This window comes from Fukomys damarensis, unplaced genomic scaffold, assembly GCF_012274545.1.
Source record: "Fukomys damarensis isolate Sample0158 unplaced genomic scaffold, DMR_v1.0_HiC HiC_scaffold_33, whole genome shotgun sequence".
In the NCBI taxonomy this organism is placed as follows: Eukaryota; Metazoa; Chordata; class Mammalia; order Rodentia; family Bathyergidae; genus Fukomys; species Fukomys damarensis.
Genome location: NW_022900945.1, coordinates 54,984,819 through 55,004,665, shown reverse-complemented (window position 1 = coordinate 55,004,665; position 19,847 = coordinate 54,984,819). Strand labels below are relative to the sequence as shown.

General features: G+C 55.5%; 4 protein-coding genes across 6 annotated transcripts in view; 3 read left to right on the top strand and 1 right to left on the bottom strand.

Annotated features, from left to right (window-relative positions):
• Slc25a44 (solute carrier family 25 member 44) overlaps positions 1-8,417 on the top strand; it is a 15,009-nt gene extending 6,592 nt beyond the window's left edge. Inside the window, exons 3-4 of one of the 3 annotated variants that reach the window (XM_010643810.3) lie at positions 4,025-4,152; positions 5,998-8,417. In XM_010643810.3, the coding sequence (XP_010642112.1) occupies positions 4,025-4,152; positions 5,998-6,189 (320 nt within the window). In that variant the 3' untranslated portion in view covers positions 6,190-8,417. The other 2 variants (XM_010643812.3, XM_010643811.3) reach the window with 2 other exon arrangements.
• An 80-nt stretch (positions 8,418-8,497) lies between these two features.
• Positions 8,498-17,680, top strand: LOC104876003 (polyamine-modulated factor 1). The gene is made up of 5 exons (XM_010643813.3): positions 8,498-8,739; positions 14,859-14,964; positions 15,408-15,508; positions 16,076-16,271; positions 17,364-17,680. Exons 1-5 carry the CDS (start codon positions 8,585-8,587, stop codon positions 17,460-17,462), a joined length of 657 nt encoding a protein of 218 aa, XP_010642115.1. The 5' UTR covers positions 8,498-8,584; the 3' UTR covers positions 17,463-17,680.
• Positions 17,681-17,768: 88 nt separating this feature from the next.
• Bglap (bone gamma-carboxyglutamate protein) lies at positions 17,769-19,267 on the top strand. Its single transcript, XM_010643814.3, has 5 exons — positions 17,769-18,248; positions 18,627-18,695; positions 18,778-18,816; positions 18,924-18,993; positions 19,072-19,267. The coding sequence occupies exons 2-5, from the start codon at positions 18,632-18,634 to the stop codon at positions 19,199-19,201; spliced, it is 303 nt and encodes a 100-aa protein (XP_010642116.1). The 5' UTR covers positions 17,769-18,248; positions 18,627-18,631; the 3' UTR covers positions 19,202-19,267.
• Positions 19,268-19,355: 88 nt separating this feature from the next.
• Positions 19,356-19,847, bottom strand: part of Paqr6 (progestin and adipoQ receptor family member 6) — a gene marked incomplete at its 5' end in the record, with an annotated part of 1,645 nt that continues 1,153 nt past the window's right edge. The window contains one exon of the mRNA XM_010643981.1: positions 19,356-19,844. Coding sequence (XP_010642283.1) covers positions 19,698-19,844 — 147 coding nt within the window. The remainder of the gene's footprint in view (positions 19,845-19,847) is intronic.

The following is a 19,847-nucleotide window of genomic DNA, read 5'->3' as shown; positions in this document are numbered from 1 at the left end:
GGGGGGGGGGGGGCGGGGGCCCGCGCCTCTCTGTGCCTGTTGGAGTAGAGGCAGCGGGCCCTCGCCCGGCTAAGGCTGGCTGTCCAGGGCACCCAAGAGTGAGTACAGTGTGGTTCTGGCCTTGAAGGGGGCTTGTAATAAATACAGCGAGGGGACAGACAGAGCAGGTGATCCAGAACAGGGCCCCGCATGCCCTGTGGGCACGGGAATCCACTTGAGGCAGCAGAGCGCGGGCAGCGGGCTGGGACTGGGAGGTGTCGGGGGACCAAAGCTGTGGGGTGTCTGGGATCTGAAGATAAACTGATGCGTAACTGTGAGCTGCAGAACATTGTTGAACACAAGCATTAACTCTTTGACTCCTACAGCTTTGTTAATAAGATGTTTTACTCAAAATGTTTTCCAGAAGTTGGGATTGCTAGGTGAAAGGATCACATTTTATCCTTTTGCTTTTCCATTTCTATGTTTTATTACTATGCGTCTGTGTACATAACGCTTGCATTGCTCACGGGGACCTGGTACAAGCCCGTGACGCAGCTTAACTGCCTTCCTCCCCTTCCTCCCCTCCCGCTCCGCTCCTCCACCTCTCGGCCCCTTCCCATCTGCAGATCCGTCTCCTCATTTCCTGTTACCTGAAAGAACAGCACTCTCTGAGGCCTCCCGACAGGCACCCTGCCGGACCGCTTTCTGTAAGGGTCGTCCTGGCGCCTGGCCCTGCCCAGGACCTGAGCGAGCTGCCACCCGCCGCCCAGGCTGACTGCCTCCCCTGCTTAGGGTGGTCTTGCTTTGCAGCCTCCCTGTCCGCTGCTGGTGCTTTGCCTTTGGCAGTGGTCATTCCCTTTCCAGCTGAAACTTTGAAACTGCTTCCTAACCTGAAATCAGTTTGTTTCTGTGGCACTGTACTTTTCTAGCTCCTCTTCTGTCTTTCTGACTATATACTCTTTTTTGCTAGCTCTTTTTCTTCTTTTGTTTTGCGCAGTCTTTCTTCTGGGCTAGTTAGAAAACTTTGGATTCCTGAGCTGGGCATGGTGACGCACTCGGGAGTCTGAGGTACAAGGGTTGCTGTGAGTTTGATGCTAGCCTGGGCTTCGTAGTGAGTTCAGTTCCAGCCTGAACTTCATAGCAAAACCATGACTCAAAAAAAAGCGCCAAGGATTTAGCTCAGTGGCACTGTGCCTGCCTCGAAAGCCTAAGTTCCTGAGTTCAATTCTCAGTCCTGGAAAAAAAAACTCAAAATAAAACACATTGAAGGTAGCTTGGTGGTGGAGCAGCCCCTGGGTTCCATCCACAGTACCAAAAAAAAAAAGGACGCTTCCCAGGAAATGTGAACACTTCCTCTGCAGTCTGTCTGTCCTTGTTTGATTTCACTTATGATTAAAGCTCATTTCCCTATGTTTCCAGCATCTCTGTTCTCAGGCTAACCTTTGCGGAGTTCTGGCTGCTGGACTCTTGGTGTCTGCTGTGTTGCTCACTTAGCTTCCCCTCTGGTTCCGTTGTATCTCCTCTCACTTGCTCAGGGCCTGCGGAGTCACAAAGGCTCAGCAAGTGTTTCCTGCGTGAGTACACTGGTCACGGTTGCTCCCTTTTGCCTCATATGTGCCAGTGCTGAGGGCATTTAAAACACATCCACTTCCTGCCACCCACGCAGCCGCAGAGGAATTGGGCCCCATCTGCTGCCCCAGCCCCAACTCGTGCCATTCTGTCTCTGGGCCCTGGCCTGCCCTGGCCACGGGCTCAGGTTCTGCTGCACACCAAAGTCTGTTCTGCCTCAGGGTCTTTGCAGGTCTGCCCTCTCTGCCTAAGACACCTTTCCCCATTCTTTGTGTGGCTGGTTCCTCCTCAGGCTTTGGGGCTCAGCTTTGCAAAAAAGTTCTCTTCCCTCCCTGTTGGAAAGAAGACTTTTTCAGTTTTCTATTTTAGCACCTTATTTCTTTCTTGGCACTTGTCATAATTTGCAGTGTGTGTGTGTGCATTTTTTTGGTACTGGGGATCAAACTCAGGACCTTGTACTTGCGAGGTAGGCATGGTGCCACTGAGCTTAATGCCCAGCCCATAATTTGCAATATTTTACTCCCAACTTCCAGGTCCCTAATTATATATATTGTTTTGTTTTCTTTTGTTTTGTTTTGAGACAGGGTCTCACTGTGTAGTTGAGACTGACCTGGAACTCACTATGTAGCCCAGGCTGGTCTCAAACTGACAGTGATCCTCCTGCCTCAGCCTCCTGAGTGCTGGGATTACAGGTGTGCGCCACCACACCTGGCCCTAATTTTATATATATATTTTGTTAACGGCAATCAAACTCAGGGCATCGTACTTGCTATAGGCAGGTTCTAGGCATGTGCTAGGCAGGTGCTGTGCTGCTAATCTACATCCCAGGCCCTGGTCCCTAATTATATATAATATAAAGTTTTGTTTGTTTGTTTGAGACAAGTCCTTGCTAAGTTGCCCAGACTGGGATCAAACTTAGTGATCTTCCTGTCTCAGCCTCCCAAAGTGCTGGGCTCAGACCCGTACCACCAGGCCTGGCTCAACACACACTTCCTTCCTCTCCTTAAAGAAAAGGAAGGAAAGACGTGGACTCTTCACCGCCCTCTTGCGTTTGTTCTTTCACCCTTTGCGTAAGCCTCAGGAAGGTGGCACATTGCACAGTTAGAACCGGAACCTGAATCCCACGGCAGCCTGTAGGCTGAGGGCCAGAGCCGACAGGCCCAGCGAGGCAGCAGTCTAAGAATGGAAAATACCTTTGCAGCAGGAGACATAGGGGACCCGTGAGGCACAGCCCACAGTTCTCCTTGTCTCTGTTAATAGGACTCTGGGGAGAAAGAGGTTAGAAACAGGGCAAGGCTCTGGCAGGGCTAGAGGGGTTCTCCCTTTCCCCCTAGACTACACAACCTATTTTCTGCCCTGCCAGCTCCACTTCTCCAGTCTGTAGTTGCCTGGCCTCAAACTCCCAAAGCTAGGAGTATGAGGGAAAGGTCTTACAGGTATGGAACTGGCTGCAGGAGAGAGCTGAGAGGGAATCACTGAGATATGAGGATTTTCTGTCCAGTCTCAGTGGAAAACCTGATTCCGTGCCGTGGCCCAAGGCTGAAAAGTGGTTTACCTGCTGGGATTCCTTTAGTCTTTTTCTCTCCTTTATTCTGCCCCAGGCTACTAGACGTGCTGCCCTGGAGCACTCTGCCTCAGGGCCTTTGCATAGGTGTTGTCTCCGGGTTGAAAGCTCTTTATCCAGAACCTTGGGCCTGCTTTCAGGTCTTTGCCCACACTTTACTCTCTTGGTAGGGCTTCCGTGCCTGTGGTGTTTAAAATGAAATCCTCTCTCTTATCCCTACCTTGGTGCTTCATTTGTATCTACAGCATATACTTTCTGGTGTGGCTGCGTATTTTGCTTTTTAGTCTATTGTCCGTCTTCCCCCACTAGACTGTGAATTTCCTCAGGACAGGAATTCGAGTCTCTTTTATTCACTGTTAAATCCTCAGGAGGGAGGTGACCAGTTTGAGTCACTCAATAAGTCCTTGTTGAATACATAAATGAACTTTTTTGTCTTTCATCTCCTGAAGGTAAAAGTGCAGTATTTAATTGCAGGGAGTGGGAATGAATGAATCTGGGTTCCAGTCCATTGTCATTAGCATTTTGAAAAGTGAATTCTTTCTAGATACAGGTCAGCGGAAAGTTCTCACTGCAGGGCAAAACTTTCTTTTTTAATAATTTTATTTGTGAAAGCATTCACACGGCCCAGCACAAGAGCCTGGGACAGGTGCGGGCATGCAGGGGAGAGGCCGCCTGCCCAGGGCAACCCAGCCTTCCCGGGACCACGTCGGAAGAGGCGAGCAGCCCTGGTTCGACCTCAGGAGGGGCTTTCTGTCCTTGGGTGAAGGAGTCAGCGAGCAGAGAGGCTTTGAGCCCCATGGCAGGACTCCTGCGCCATCTAAGGGCTGACGTCCTGGTGACTCGCGGCAGCCGAGATGTGTGACAGCTTGTAGGGTGCGGGCAGCGTCTGAGGCCCCTCTCTCCCTGGTGCAGAGCAGCTCTCGCACCTGTGCCCTAAGGAGTGCCCGCACATCGTCCTCCAGGCCGTCGCCGGGCCCCTGGCTGCAGCCACTGCCTCGGTCCTCACCAATCCCATGGATGTCATCCGGACCCGGGTACAGGTAACGTGGGCCCTGTGCTCCCGGGAGGGGCAGCCTCTGAGCCACAGCCGTGCTCCTGCTTCTGGTCCACAGAGGCAGCCGAGTGCTGTCCACCGCCTCACTTGCCCTCGTCATACACGCGCTGCCTCCAGGAATTCTTCCTGCCTTTTTTTTTTTTTTTTTTTTTTTTTTTTTTTGGCTCTGAGGCAGGGTGTCCTTTTGTAGCCCAGGCTGGCCTCGAACTTGCTGCGATCCTCCTGCATCAGCCTCCCAAGTGCTGATTACAGATGTGCACCCCCCCCCACTCCCGCTCTTCCTACTTTTTAAAATTAGTTTTTGCTTCTTTGAGACAAGGTCTTGCTATGGAGTACAGGCTGGTCTTGAACTCACTATATAGCCCAGGCTCGCCTCAAACACTAGGTGAACCTCCTGCCTCAGCCTCCTGAGTGCTGGGATTATAAGCATGCACCACCATGCTCAGCTTTCTTACTGTTTCTCCCAGCTGTCAACTGGAATCCTCTTCCTATGCCTGTAAACCACGCTTTCCTCATCTTGCACATTTGTGGTTGTAGAGGTATTGATTTCACTTACTTCCTGAGTCTGGTTTTTCTGCTAGAGCTTGGGCTGTCTACAGAAACTGACTGCTTTTATTTTTTTTAAGTTTTAATTTTTAATTTTTTTGCTTTTTTGAGACAGTATCATTATGTAGTTGAGACTGACCTGGAACTCACTATATAGCCCAGGCTGGTCTCGAACCCACGGTGACCCTCCTGCCTCAGCCTCCCGAGTGCTGGGATTATAGGTGTGTGCCACCACGCCCAGCTCTCACTGCTTTTAAATAGCTTTCGCAGGCTGGACTGTGTGGGCCGGCAGGAACACTGACAGAGCCACACCAGGCTGTCTCTGTCTCCAGTCAGTTTAAAGACTCTGGCCCTTCGCCTGGAGAATATGTGGAGGCTGTAGAATAAGCCAAGGATGGGTTGTGCTGTGTGAGGGAGATTTTAATGCTGGGCTTGGGTACCTCAGGAAGAAAGGAAGGTGGAGAAGCAAAGATGTACAGGAGGTGTGGTCACTCTTAGTGAGAAGAGGAGGGAAACATAAGAAAGGGAGTCGTAGGGGAGCTGGGTATGGTAGTGCAAGCCTGTAGTTCCAGCTTCTTGGGAGGCTGAGGCCGGGGCCCTGAGTTCGAGGCCGGCTTGGACTACTAGTAAGACCCTGTCAATGAAAAAGGAAAGAGAAAACACTTGGCACCTGGATGTTTCGGAGCAGAAGTGTACAGGGTCAGACCCCACTCTCCTGTGGCACTATTGTAGGTGTTCTGGGAGGAGAACGGAGGAGGAAATGACAGGCCTACCCTGAGGGGCTCCCAAGAAGGGTGTAGGGGGATAGGGGAGCCTCAGCCAGCCGGGCATGATGGTGCTCGATCCCAGCACTTGGGAGGATGAGGCGAGAGGATCATAGTTGGAGCCCAGCCTGTGCTACAAAGCGAGACCCTGTCTCAAAAAGGAGCAGGAGACCCAGCCTCCCTGAGCCGAGGGCAGCCAGTGGGCCAGGGACTCAGCTTGGTAGCTGTCTGATGTTAAGAAGCAACACTGAGCCTTTGGTCAGCCAGATTCTGTTGGCGGCAAGTGTAAATGTTTCTTTTCATTCCAAACAACCTCATGGTGGAGGTACTGCTACTGCTGTTCTACACTGGAGGACACCGAGGTGCAAAGCAGTCCTTAGGCAGGGCTGCGCTCTAAGCCAGGGAGTAGACTCTAGGCCCTGCCGCAGCACCCGCCTCTCCTCAGGGTCTGGCTCCCCACTTGCACCTGAGTCAGAGCAGGGAGGAGCAGAGGGAGTGATCGGCCCTGTGCTGTTTTGCAGGTTGAAGGCAAGAGCTCCATCGTTCTGACGTTCAGACAGCTGATGGCGGAAGAGGGGCCCTGGGGCCTCATGAAGGGGCTGTCAGCCAGGATCATCTCGGCCACACCCTCCACCATTGTCATCGTGGTGGGCTACGAGAGCCTCAAGAAGCTCAGCCTGCGCCCCGAGCTGGTGGACTCCAGGCACTGGTAGAAGCCGCCCTGAGCCGCTTGTGCTTCCCTCACTACACCGGGAGGGGCGGTGGCGGGGCGGAGCCAGTGCCCTCCCCTGGCTGCCTGCGGGCTGGGCAGGGCGGCGCCTGTGAGCTGCTCTTGCTGGAGAGGTTCCGGCCTGGCCCGGCCCCAGGGTTTCCAATCCTGAACTGGGCAGCCTCCTTGAGGCCCTACACCCCATCCGGACCGAGGACCTGCTGGCCTCCTCTCGGCCCCAGCCCTCTCCTGCTTCATCTCTTACACTTGCTTTTTTAAAATCCGGGACTGAGCTGCTTCTCCCTGCCCCGTGGGGCAAGTGGCCAGGCAGTTTTGCACAGGGAGTGTGGCCCTGCAGGGCCCTCGTCCTCTAGAGGAGTCGTTCCGGCAGGGAGAAAAGTGAAGTTTCTTCTGTGTGCGTGTGCGCGTGTGTGTGTTCAGCATCCGTGAACTAAGCTATTGCCGTTGGAGCCTATCCCTCCCTCAGGCAGGTAGCTTCTCCCCAGCCCTCTTCCCATCCTTCCGTGTCCTTTCAGTGTCCCTTGGTCCCAGCAGCCTGATCTGTTGGCTCCCCCAGGCCCAGGGGCCGGCCACGGGAGGCACAGGTCTAAGCGGAGCAGGCTGTCTGGGGCACTGCTGTGGGAAGTCTGGTGGAGAGAGCAACAAGAGGCCACGGGTCTCCGACCACTTCTCCTCAGGCCACTGAGCCAAGCCTAGGAGAGAGCGTGCTCCCCGCAGGCAGCCACGGCACCCGTGTTACCGTTGTCAGACTCTGGGCGGAGTTGTCTCCCAGTGGGAGTTTGTGAGGTGTGGAATGCTGTTGTCCTCCCCTGGGTAGGAAGAGTCTTCCTAGTCATGGCACTCATGCTTGAAAGAGAATAAAGAACAGTTCAGGACGTTACCCAATACCAGGACCACTGCACTCACCAGCCAGATACTGCCAAGCCCTCGGCAGCGCCTTCCTCGGGGCTGGGGCCTGGAGGTGGCTCCCCTTCCCCGCCTCATCGTCCCCCTCCACCGCCTCCACCGAGCCTGTGTTGCGGGCTGAAAGCTGCCGTGCATGAAATGAGAGGAGGGCAGTCAAGCTCTGCCTTCCTGTTTGAGATATTTGGCCTGGACGATCCTTAACCTTTTTAATGGTCCCACTCTGGGAAAGGCCATGGTGCCAATTTGAAAGGTGCTAGCTACCTTGAAGCCTTGATTTCTTATGGCTGCGCCACATACTTCCATGCTGGCCAGGGAAAAAGCTGAGAACTGTATTTCACTACCTTTGCCACGACCCTTCCCCACCTTGTCTCATCTTTAAGGGTTTTTTTTCCATTCACTTATTTTTTCTTTGTCCCTCCGTGCACTTTGTCAAGAGAGCCCTTCAGTTTCTGTCACCAATGGCCATCCCGAGTTGATCCTTCGAATCTTCTGTCCGTCACTCACTTCTGCCTCAGAGCCACCTATATAATATCACGACAGCAAAGGCCCTCAAGCTTTTCCTGTTAGGACCGTGGGAGATTGGTTTTGTTAGTTTCACATCTTTTCTCTCCCATCTTCCATCTTTCCGCTCAGTGGCAAAGTGGGTGAAGAAGCATGGACGGGCCGGGTGTGGTGGTGCAAGCCAGGAAATCCCAGCACTCAGCAGTCTGGAGCAGGAGGGTCACGAGTTTGAGGTCAGCCACACAGAGTTCAAGGCTGGTCTGGAAGTACAGACAGCTGTGTTTGTCTCCCCGACTCCTTTCCTTCTGATTCATTTTCCCTGCACAGTATTTCAGTCTTAGAGCTCACTCATATTGGTCCTCTCTCTCCCTCCCCTCCTCTCTTCCTCTTCCCTCTGTTTTAAAAGGATGATCTGTATGGAACTAAAGAACTAAAGGGACTCCCGGCCCTCATTTTCCCTTAATAGTTTAGGGACTGGGATTGGGTTTAAAATATCTGGGTGGCAACGGGACAGTGGACTTCTGTTTTCCTAAAATTGGAGACCAAAGCAGCTGGAAGTTTTAATGTGTTGGTTGGTAACCAAAACGAAAAAAAAAACAACAAAAACACAAAACTTGGAGAGCCTGGAGGAGACAGGCAACGTGATCGGAGTGCTGAAGGACAAGGGAAAGGAAATGCCGATTCATTTAAAATGATAAAATGGACTCTTGTGAATAATGTATTAGCAAATATTCTCTGTTGCACTGTACGAAGTCTCTGAAGTGTAATTAAAAGTTTTTATTCAGCCCGTGGGCTTTGGTTTGCTTGTATTTTCCCGGCTGCGGAGACTACATCGTGGGATCTGCAAGCCGCACGCCTCGGTGACAGACATTCCGCAGGCCCAATCAGAGGCGGCCAGTGCAGGCTCGGCCAATCGAGCGCACCAGTGGGCGGGGCTGCCGAGCCTTTCGATTTGGCGGTTTGACTTCAATATGGCTGAAGCCAACAGCCTCGATGAGGCAGCGGCTGAGAAAAAGCCTGACGGACCCTCTCCGGAATCCGTGCCACCAGGCACGACCTTTTCACGAGTGAAGCTCCTCGACACCATGGTGGACACTTTTCTCCAGAAGCTGGTCGCCGCCGGGAGGTAAAGTGGGAGACGGTGAAGGGGAAAGACTGATTGGGCCCAGCTGTGGTCCAAATCCCGCGAGATCGGCCGGGCGGTGGGGTCACGTGGGCTGTGGTGGCGGTCGCTGCGGCCTCGCTGAGCTCCGGTGTGGAGTGCAGAGGGCTCGCCGGTCACCTGGGCCAGCGGGCGGCTCCTTCGCAGGAAGCCTCGCTCAGTGGAAACGCGGCGTTAGGTCCGGGCGGCTCGCCTGGCCGTGAACTCCGCGCCGGCGCCTCCCCGCAGGGTCCTAGAAAACTGCTGTCCTTGTGGGGCTCATCGGTGCCTTCCCCGGGCGCTTGAGGACTGAACCTCAGCGTTGGCATTTCTCCTGTCTTTGTGACTTTCATATTAACAGTAAACAATGATGGACACTGCTTTTGGTAATCCTGGGATTTGAATCCAGGGCCTCTGCAATGAGCTACAGCCGCAGCCCCCTTTATTCGTTTATTTAAACATCTCCAGACCTGGTCTCACTAAGTCGCCGAACTGCACAGGCTGGACTCAGACGAGATCCTCCTGCCTCAGGCTCCCGAGTGCTGAACTGCAGGTGTGAGACGCACAGCTTACATGGACTCTGAGGAAGGCTTTTACCCGGGTCCCATCAGCCAGGCATACAAGTGCTGAAACAGTCGCCAGGATTTCCAGTGAGGTGTCCTGCCCACAGCCTCTCTGCCCAACCCTCTGGAGCCACTGTTTGTTTGTTTGTTTTTGTACGGGGGGAATCGAACTCAGGTCCTTGCGCCTTCAAAGCAGGTGGTGGCACCACTGAGCTAAATCCCTGGCTCCCCGGCCCTTTCGCCTGTTCTTGTCTTCATGAAGACTCTACTCCGTTCTGTGGCCCGGGTCGGTGATGTCCCCGCAGTCCCTGCCACCCAGGAGGCTGAGGCAGCAGATTCACGGGAGCCGAGTTCAGGAACAGCCTGGGCAACATAGGAAAATCCTAACCCCTGTCTCAAAAACAAGACTCCATCTTTTTCCAGCGTCTGCCTCGGGGTCCCGATGTCCCCTGCAGGTGCGCTCTCTCCTCAGGAGCCAGCGTGTGCTTGCCTGCCCGCCTTTACCGGGTCCATGCGGGTTTATGTGAAGTTGGGGGGGGTAGGTACACACCCTGGACAGGGACACTGCAGAGCTTTGGGAAGAAGAGGCACAGGCAACGTGTGTCTCAAAAAGCTCAGTGGTGCGGCCGCCTGCCTCGCAAGTGCAAGGCCTTGAGTTGGATCCCAGGGACCAAAAGAAAAAAACCCAAACAAAAAAATCATTTTTTCTTCAGACCACACCCAACCTTTTAAAAAAAAAAAACAAAAACATTTTTTTTTTGAGACAGGGTCTCACCATGTAGTTGATTTTGTTGTTGTTTTGTTTTGTTTTGTTTTTGAGACAGGGTCTCACTATGTAGTTGAGACTGCCCTGGAACTCAGTATGTAGCCCAGGCTGGCTCGAACTCACAGCATCCTCCTGCCTCAGCCTTCTGAGTGCTGGGATTACAGGCGTGTGCCACCACGCCGGCTATTTTGTTTTGTTTTTTAATTTATTGGCATTCCTGGCACAGACAGAAATCTCTGCGTCAGTTGTTGCTGCAGAAGTATTTTCTGTGCAAGGCTCCAGGAGCCTTTATGCAAGGTAATTATTCTGCCGTCTTGTGTTTTGGGGTTTTTTTGGGGCAAGGGAGTTTACTGGAGATTGAACTCTGGGCCTTTGCACTGAGTTACAGCCTCAGTGCCACACACCCCCCCTTTTTGTTTTTCAAGACAGTCTCAAACTATGCAGCCCAGGCTGGCCTTGAACTCACAACAGTCCCCTGCCTCAGCCTCCCCAAGTGCAGGGATCACAGGTGTGCGTCACCACTCTGCTCCTCTTTCCTTTTTTTTTTTTGGACAGTGTCATCGGTTATGTTTAATAGGTAGGTGTATTGGCGCACCGCTGTAATCCCAGCACTGCTGAGGCAGGAGGATTGCAGAGAATTCAAAACCAGCCTGAATTACATAGTGAGACCCTGTCTCAAAAAAAAAAGAAAGAAAAAAAAAGAAAGAAAGAAAAAGTGAAACAATAAGAACAATAATTATCTTTGTTGGGCCAGGGATTTAGCTCAGTGGTTCTCCCACCTGCCTTGCAAGCACAAGGACCCGAGTTCGATCCCTGGTACCAAAAAAAAAAAAAAAAAAAAGAAAGAAAGAAAACATTGTCTTTTTCCTAATCTAAATGTCTTCATAATAATTGTTTTTCTGAGAATTTTCTTTAAAGAAAAAATGATTACAGTGGGGTATAATGGTCCACACCTGTAATCCCAGCATTCTGGGAAGCTGAGGCAAGAGGATCACTGGGAGTTTGAGGCCAGCCAGGGCACCTTAGCAACTGCCCCAAAATAAAAAATATAAAAGGCTGGGAATGAGAGATTACATGTTGAACTTTATCAGATGTTCATTTCTTCCCCTGTTCAGATTATCTTGTAATTTCTCTGTAGTTCGTTAGTGTTGTTGATCTGCACTGGTAGGTCTCTGCTCCTTCAGTTTGGACTGTGGGACTGGGAGAGCTCAGTAGGTCAGTGCTCTGGGGATTGTTTAGGCTCCTTGCCTTCGTGGGGCAGTAATGGTGCTAGCGGACCGGGCTTGCTTCTCTGCAGCATTCTCCACTGTGCTTGTTGCAGGTCTCGGTGTATAACTGTCTAATGGCTACAGATCTTTGCAGGGTTACTTTTTACTTTTCTTTCTTTCTTTTTTTTTTTTTAAGACAGGGTCTCACTGTGTAGTTCAGGCTGGTCTTGAACTTGTGGCGATCCTCCTGCCTCAGCCTCCCAAGCACGGGGACTACAGGTGTGCCCCACCATGTTTGGCAGCAAGTTTTATTCTTGTGACAGGGATTATTTTATAAATCTTTCTCCAAAATTTACCACTTCTGTCCTATTTTATGTACTTAAAACTATTTGAAATATTTTAATTCATTTTTGTTATTTCCCCCTTTTCCATTAAGTTTTGTTTCTATTTTTGGACTTGATCTAGCCAGAGGTCTATTTTATTAATTTTTCTTTCTTTCTTTCTTTTTTTTTTTTTTGGTACTGGGGATTGAACTCGGGCCCTTGCGTTTGTGAGGCAGGCTGTGGAACCACTGAGCAAAATCTCCGGCCCCCCAACACTACAAATAAAATAAAATGAAAAAAATTAATAAAATAGGGTCAGGGATTTAGCTCAGTGGTTCCAGAGCCTCGCAAACGCAAGGGCCCAGGTTCAATCCCTGGTACCCCCCCACCCCACCAAAAAAAGAAAGGAGATTATTTGGCGTGTTGGGGATCAGACTGAAGGCCTTGTGTAGGCGAAGTGTGCTACCACCACCAGCCCGTTTTACTTTGAGTCGTAGTCTTGCTAAGTTGTGCAAGGTGGCCTTGAATTTGCGACTCTTCTGCATCAGCTTCCTCCCGGCTAGCTAGGGTTACAAGTGTACACTGCTGCATTTGGCTATTTAATTAATTAATTAATTGAGAGACTGGATCTCAATATATATTTCAGGGCAACCTTGAACAATCAGCAGTTCTTCTGCCTCAGCCTCTGAGTGCTGGGCTTACAGGCACACACCACCACTTTTTCTTTTTTTGTGTGTGTGTGGGGAATCAAACTCAGTTCCTTGTGCTTGGAAGGCAGGTGATGAAATCACTGAGCTAAATCCCCAGCCCTACTCTTGGTTTATTGATCTTTTTAAACAATTAACCTTTTAAAATTTTATGTTTAAAAGACAGGCATGGTTTTGCACACCTGTAATCCCAGCACTCAGGCTGAGGCAGGAGGATTGCTGCGAGTTGGAGGTCAGCCTGGGCTACGTAGAATTCAAGGTCAGCCTGAGCTACACAGTGAGACCCTGTGTCAAAAAACCAAAACAAAATGAAACAACAACAAAAAAAAAGGATTTTTTTTGGAGGGTACCGGGGATTGAACTCGGGTCCTTGCGCTTGCAAGGCAGGCCACCGAACCACTGAACTAAATCCCTGGCCCTAGGATTCATTTTTATTTTTAAAATTTTTTGTTTTTTTGAGACAGGGTCTTGCTATGTAGTTCAGGCTGGCCTACAACTCACTTTGTAGCCCAGGCGTGACAGTTCTCCTGCCGCAGCCTCTCAAGTGCTGGTGTGGCCACTTTATTTTCTATAAGAAAGGTTTCTTGCTAGATGTGGTGGTTCACATCTGTAATCCTAGCACTCTGCGATGCTAAGTCAGGGAGATCACAAATTCAAGCCAAGCCTGGGCAACTCGGTGATTGATTGATTGATTGATTTATTGGTTTTTTGAGACTGGTTCTCACTATGTAGTTGAGACTGAACTGGATCTCACTGTGTAGCTCAGGCTGGTTTCGAACTCACAGAAATCCTCCTGCCTCAGCTTCCCAAGTGCTGGCATTACAGGCGTGCGCCACCATTCCCCGTGCAACTCTGTGATTTAACAAGACCCTGTCTCAAAAAATTAAAAAGCAGGGTGGGGATTTAGCTCAGCGGTGCCACTGCCTGCCTGGCAAGCTCAAGGTCCTGAGTTCGATCTCCAGTACAATAAATAAATATTTTTAGAAAGGGCTGAGGGTGTAGCTTAGTACAGAGGCCCTGGGTTCAACACCCCTTTTTTCCTTTTATCCTTTCTCCCTTTCTGGGTCGTGGGCCTGCCCAGTGTGCGCAGGATGGAGAAAGGGGAAACAACGTCCCCAGCCCCTGTGCCCTCTGTGGGCCCCGCGCTTGTCCTGGCCTCGGCGTCGAGGACAGCGCCGCTCGCTGCTGCCCCCTGGCGGACAAGTTGTGAGCAGTCCATTCTCTGTAGCCCTGTGACCTTGAGACGGCTCTTTCCTTGCTGTCCCACAGTCTGTCTGCACCTAGAACCCGACAGACTGATGACCACCAGAGCCGGGTCGGGGCATAACTGCTCCGTTAATTTCCGAGTCGGTTTGCGGTGAGCTGTTTGCCTGTGCTTCTGGAGAGGAAGCCTCACAGCTGCTGAGCACACGGTGCACCCGAGCTGCACCACCGCACCCTTCTGTCCCTGTCCCTTAGTGCGGGACCCGAGATGCTCTTTCGGCAAGTTCAGAATCTGTAAAGGGTTCTCAGTGCACAAAGAGTGAATTAAAATCAGTTTACTGTGGTCATCCAGTTTTGGGACTCGGCAGTGTGGCTTTGATTTTTAGTGTGGTTTTTAAAGGTCACTTCGCTGATTCTAGGCTTCGCCTTGTAATTTAGACTTTCTCTGGGTGAAGGCAGGCCCAGATGGCAGGGTGACAGGATCTCCTGGCGCTGGGCCGGCTTCTGTAGGTGCAGCTGCAACCTAAACACATTTACGGCCTTCCGAGGGGCAGCGAGTGGCTCTCAGCACAGGACACCAAGAAGTTAGGGCTCCTGTGCCCGAGGTGCGCGTTGCTGGTGAGAGCGGGACCGCGAGGCCGCGCCACCGACCACTTTGCACTGAAGCTGCTTTGCCAGGTACAGACGCCATCGTCCTCAGTATTTGACAGATAAGGAAGCTGGGCCGACGGAGGGGGAGGTTGTCTGAGGTCTGAGCTGATGAGTAGCAGTGGCAGGATTTGAACCCAGGCAGAAGCCCGGATCCTCCGAAGGCCAAGGCAGGGTTAGGGTCTCTCCTGGGGTGACGGGGAGACGTGGAGCGGCCACGGGGAGGCTGCACCTGCGAGTCTGCGCCCACTGTGCCTGTCCCTGGGGCCCGACAGCCTGCAGGGGCAGGACAGCCTGGCCCACGTGAGATGAACTTTTCCTCCTGAAAAATGCGTGTTTTCTACAATCTGTCACTTCGCCTGAGTTTTTCAGGAAGCGCGGGGATTCACGCTGCTCCCAGGCCTCCCTGCCTGGCCGCGGGGCCTGCTGCAGCGCCCTCCTCTGGTATCTGCGCACTTGCGCGGTTCTGCAGTAATGCCAACCCTTTCTCGTGTTCTGTGTCGTGGGGATGGGCTCTTGCTGGCCTCGGATCCTGCATCGCGGCCCCATGAAGCAGGGCTGTGCACAGAAGGGTGCTGGTGGGCACCACACCACCCTGTGACCTGCGCTGCAAGGGAGATTTTTGTCCACCGTGTTAGTCGGGCCCAGGCGGCCGGTGACGGTGGCGCCGCCTTCTCCCCTGCCAGCTACCAGAGGTTTGCCGACTGCTACGAGCACCTCCACCGGCTGCAGCCAGAGACGACCCAGCGGATCCACGACAAGTTCATCACTCAGCTGCAGGCATCCATCCGGGTGAGTGGCCGGAAGCCCAGAGCCACCATTGGCTTGGCCTCTGTCCCTCGCTCGTCATCCCAGGGCGGTGACCTGTCCTCTGCCCAGCGGGCTGCAGGCCCGGCACCCCTCCCAGTCACGTCCGTCCTCCGAGGTCAGCAAGGGCAGGGCAAGGCCTCCGTTGTCTGTGTGCATCCTGCTCCTGCTCCCGGGCCGGTGCCAGGCTCAGAAGAGGCTTTAACTGAATCCGCAGGATGGCACCGTGTGGAGGGGAAGGACGGCTGCAGGCTCTTTTAAATGTTTGCCATTTATATCTTATTTCCTTAATTATAAAAAGTCGGAGCTTTTGGGATGCTAGAAAGGTGCAGTAGGGATCCCCGAACTCCCCAGCGGGGTTCCCAATGAGCGTGTTTCCACCGCGAGCCTGTCCAGGGTCATTGCTGCTCTTCCCTCCGTTCCCTCAGGAGGAAATCTCAGAAATCAAAGAGGAAGGGAACCTAGAAACTGTCTTGAACTCCTTGGATAAAATTGTGGAAGATGGCAAGAACCACAAGGGGCCGGCCTGGTGAGGAAGGGCGGCCGTGCCCAGGCTGTGGGGCTGGGCCGAGAGGGTGACCGTGGGGGAACAGGGTCCCTCTAGGGAGGAAGCGCGGTCGTCCAGGCTGTGGGCCTGTGAGAGGAGGCGGCCGGGGTGAGCTGGAGCCACGCGCCGTCCAGGCTGCCCAGCACCGGCTGTGATTTCGATGTTCTTCCAGTGAATCTGAGAGCACCGCTGTGGTGGGCCTGGCCTCTGGGCCTCCACTGCCTCCTGTCCCTCACCCCCAGGCCACAGGGCTGCTGTGTACTTGCCACTGTTTTGTGCTCTGTGGCCTTAGTACATAAGAGAATGGAGTTTTACAGCTGAAAGGGATTCCGAGGGAACCTCCAGCAGCAGGGTCCACTCCCCGAGTAGTCACCCCTCAGCCCTGCTTCCCTCGGTTCCCTTGGGAGCCGCTCTTCCAGGCCTGCTCTCGGGAGCCACCCCTGCTCTTGCCAGCTCACAGCACCGCACCCTGGGCCCAGGCTGCTGGAGGTGGGTGAGGTGGCCCAAGAAGTAGGACCCTCCTGTTCACGTCCTTCCTGTGGCCCCCAGGCGCCCCAGTGGGACCCCCGAGAGAGACCTGTGCAGCGTCCTGGCACCCTACTTCCTGCAGCAGCGGGACACCCTCCGACGCCATGTGCAGAAGCAGGAGGCCAGGAACCAGGAGCTGGCCGAGGCCGTGCTGGCGGGGCGCAGGCAGGTGGAGGCGCTGCAGCAGCAGGTGCAGGCCCAGCAGCAAGCCTGGCAGGCGAGTGTCCAGCCGGGGCTCTTCCGCCTCTAACACCCTGGAGAGCTCCAGCCTGGCGGTGTCCCGCTCCCCATTAAGAGAACCCTGGGGAGCATGGTGGCTGCCTATTGCCATGGCCGCCCTGCGCACCCCCCCAGCGGACAGCCTGCCCTTGCTGAAGTCCAGCCGAAGCACGCTTCCCCTGCCTCGGCCCCCAGGAGCCATGCCAAGGTGCTGGCTCCTCTAGTCCGCGCGGGAGCGCGTGGTGTCCTTGAAACGCACACCTCACAGTGGCTTCTGGAGCCTTCGGTACAACTCCACACACACACACCCTGGCAAAGGGAACTTGACTTTGCCGATGGCCTCAGGAACTTGGAGTGAATGGAGGGAGGACGGTGCAGGCAGATGCGTCGAGGGGTGGGATGGGCCGCTCTGGGAGGTCTCTGGTCACCTGGCAGGGACACTGCTGGCAAGAGCGTCTGTCATGTAAGCATCCAGCTTATGTCCACTTCCTGGGGCAGACTTCCTCTTCCTGAGACAAGCAGGTCCCCGGATCTGTGGCTCTCAGGTGCCCCAGCTGTTCTGCCCAAGCCCACCTGGCTGCAGCCCGGAGGTCCTGCCAGGGCTTTGGGGAGGTGCTTTCTCTGCCCCTCCAGTCTCCCTGTGCCAGACTGGGCCCTGGTTCCCACTCAGCTGAGTGCTGACCCTCAGCACCACTGGCTCTGCATGTGGGCTCCCGGCCCGAGGGAGAGCGCAGCCCCGCCCACCCTGACTCTAGGTCCTGGCTTGCCCTAGTGGGCCCTGCGGCTGGGTGTCTGGAGCCCTGTTGGGAGCTCCAGGATGCGCTTTCTGCAGCCCAGCTTCAGTTCACTTGGGGATGGGACAGAGCCCAGTGGCAGACCTGTCCCTGGCATGTGTGAGGGTCTGGGTTCATCCCTGACAGGAAGCTTTGGCGCAATCAGAGGGTTGGGGGGCTTGTGCTGAACGTGGCTGTGGCACCTCACCTCAAGGACACCTTGTGCCTCTGACCTCCTGGGCTTTGTCCAGCGCGAGGCGCGGCCCAGAGACTGGCTTGGTCTCAGACCCTGACGGGCTGTTCTCTGCCTGCCACAGGCCCTGCGCAAACAGCGGCGAGAGCTGGCGGCCGTCCTGATGGAGCCCGAGGGAGGGGCGGCCAAAGCAGAGGGCTGTGACTGGCACGCTGGGCCCTAACCCAGGACAGGTGGCATGTGCCCGTGCCAGGCGGAGCAGGCTGGTGTACCCTCCCTCTCCGGATGGCTCCACTGCCCTCCGGGTGCACAGTGCAGGCCCACACTGTCCCCCACCCTGGCCTGGGCCTGTTTTCAGTCTCCACTGATTGCTGTCTTGCTGGCCAGCCCAGGGGCCCTCGCCAGGTTCTGCCCACATCTGTAAATAAACTTCCGCCATCACACTGTAATCTGCGAGGGTGCTTCCGGGCCGGCGTCTCCTGGGCCAAGACCTACTGGGGTTCTGGAGCCCTGTGGGTCAAGGCTGCAGCCGCATCCTCAAGCTGGAGGCTGCAGTGGTGGGCGGGTGGCAGAGGGCACGGGAGGCCAGCGCTCTTCGTCCCTAGGCAGCCTGCCCCTGGGCTCAGTCCTGAGTGGGGACGGGGCGGCCCCCTTGGCGTAGTGAATGGGGGCTCCAGGGCCCTGGGTCTGCTCACCTCCCCTCTTCCAGATATCTCCAGCCAGGCAGGGCCCCCAAAGCAGGGTGGGGAGCCTCCCTCACCCGTGGGCAGAGCCCTCTCTCTGCCCCTTCCTCACCCAGACTCCTGCCTAGCCCACACCATCCATCCGGCCTGGCCTCTGCTGAGCCCTGGAGGTGGTGTGGGTGAGGAAGGCCAGGCAGGCGCAGGGCCCGTCCCCCCACCTGCTGGCTCTTCCCCCCTTGCCCTGATGTGCAGGCCTGAGCTGCCAAGCAGTCCTGTGGTCTTTTTTTTTGGCTGTGGAGATGAACTCAGGACCTTGCCCGTATAAGGTAGGCGCCCTGCCCTCCCTGGGGTCTGGCTTCTGCCCGGGGCAGACTGCAAATCACAGCCTGTGAGGGACCTGCTCTCCTCAGACCTATTTTAGAGCTCAGAGCCCCTCCCTAGGCCCTGGCCAATATTCAGGCTGGGGCTGGGGCCCTGGGCAACCCTCGCTTCCGAGGAACGGCCGGGGCAGTGCCCTGAGGTTGGCAGCGTCACCCCCAGGGTTCAGCCACATCCTCTGGGGTTTGGCCAGAGCCGAGTGATGACCCCCAATTAGCCCTGGCAGCTGCCCCTGCGTCTGCCCGCCCCTCACCTCAGCGAGTATAAACTCTGCTGAGGACGGGCAGGGCAGAGTGAGTCGCTGCAGCAGCCTGAACCTCGGACAGGCACCATGAAGGCCCTCACAGCCCTTGCCCTGCTGGCTCTGGCCGTGCTCTGCCTGGCTGCCTGGGCAGGTGAGTGTCCTGCCTACTGGGTCGGACTCCATCCCCTAATCCCAGCTCTGCTGGTCCTGTGAACCTGCTCTTCTCTCTGCAGATGCGAAGCCCAGCGGTGCAGAGTCCGGGAAGGGGACAGGTAAGCGGGGCCTGGGGGGCTCGCCTGCGACCTGGCCTCATCCGCTCCCCACTCCCGCCACCTCCCCTGGCCCGGCCCACAGCCACCTGACCCGGTTCTCTCTGCAGCCTTCTTGTCCAAGCAGGAGGGCAGCGAGGTGGTGAAGAGGCCCCGGCGCTATGTGGACCAAGGACCGGGGTAAGCGGGCCCTGGACACAGCAGGGGCGGGGCGGGGCCTCCCGGGGGCTCCAGGCTGATGCCGCTGTGGGGCCCCAGGGCCCCCGCCCCCGCTCCAGACCCCCTGGAGCCCCGGAGGGAGGTGTGTGAGCTGAACCCCGACTGCGACGAGCTGGCCGACCACATCGGTTTCCAGGACGCCTACCAGCGCTTCTACGGCACGGCCTAGCCTGCCCGCCGCCCCCGCACCGCACCCCGTCCTGCCCCCCGCCAGCCCGGCTGCTCCCAATAAAGCCCAGAGGACCCAGCGCCTGTGTCTGTCCAGTCCCGAGCCGCGAGGGCGGGGGCGGGGGTCCAGGTGCACAGGGGAGCGCCCACCTCCACCGAGTTTCCCAAGTGGTTTATTCAGCGCACCTGCTCTGCTCCAGAGGCGGAAGCTGCTCCCCAGTCTGCGCAGACCCCACCCCTTGAGGGCAGGTGTGACCCAGTCTGAGCACCAGGGCACGGGAGGTCTCGGGCCTGTTAGGGGCCTGTTAGGGGCCTGTTAGCGAGCGTGGCAGCGGCCTGGGTTAGTCGTCAGGTGCCGCGCTGAGCGGACTCGGGCACCGGAAGTAGGGCCGGACGCACGTCTCTCCCGAGCAGACCCTCCGCAGTTCCTGCCCTCCACGGCCCCACAATGCCAGTGCCTGGCCTCGGCTGCCCTCTGGCTGGGCACCGGAAGGGCCTCACTGCTCTTTAAGCCGGGCTCTCCCCTCTGCAGGGACACCCTGCAGCGGGGGGCAGGTTCCCGGGGCCCGACGCAGGGCGGCTGTGAAGGCGGCAATGATGAGCAGGTTCCCGGCCACCGCCAGGGCCAGGGTGGCCACGGTGCCCTG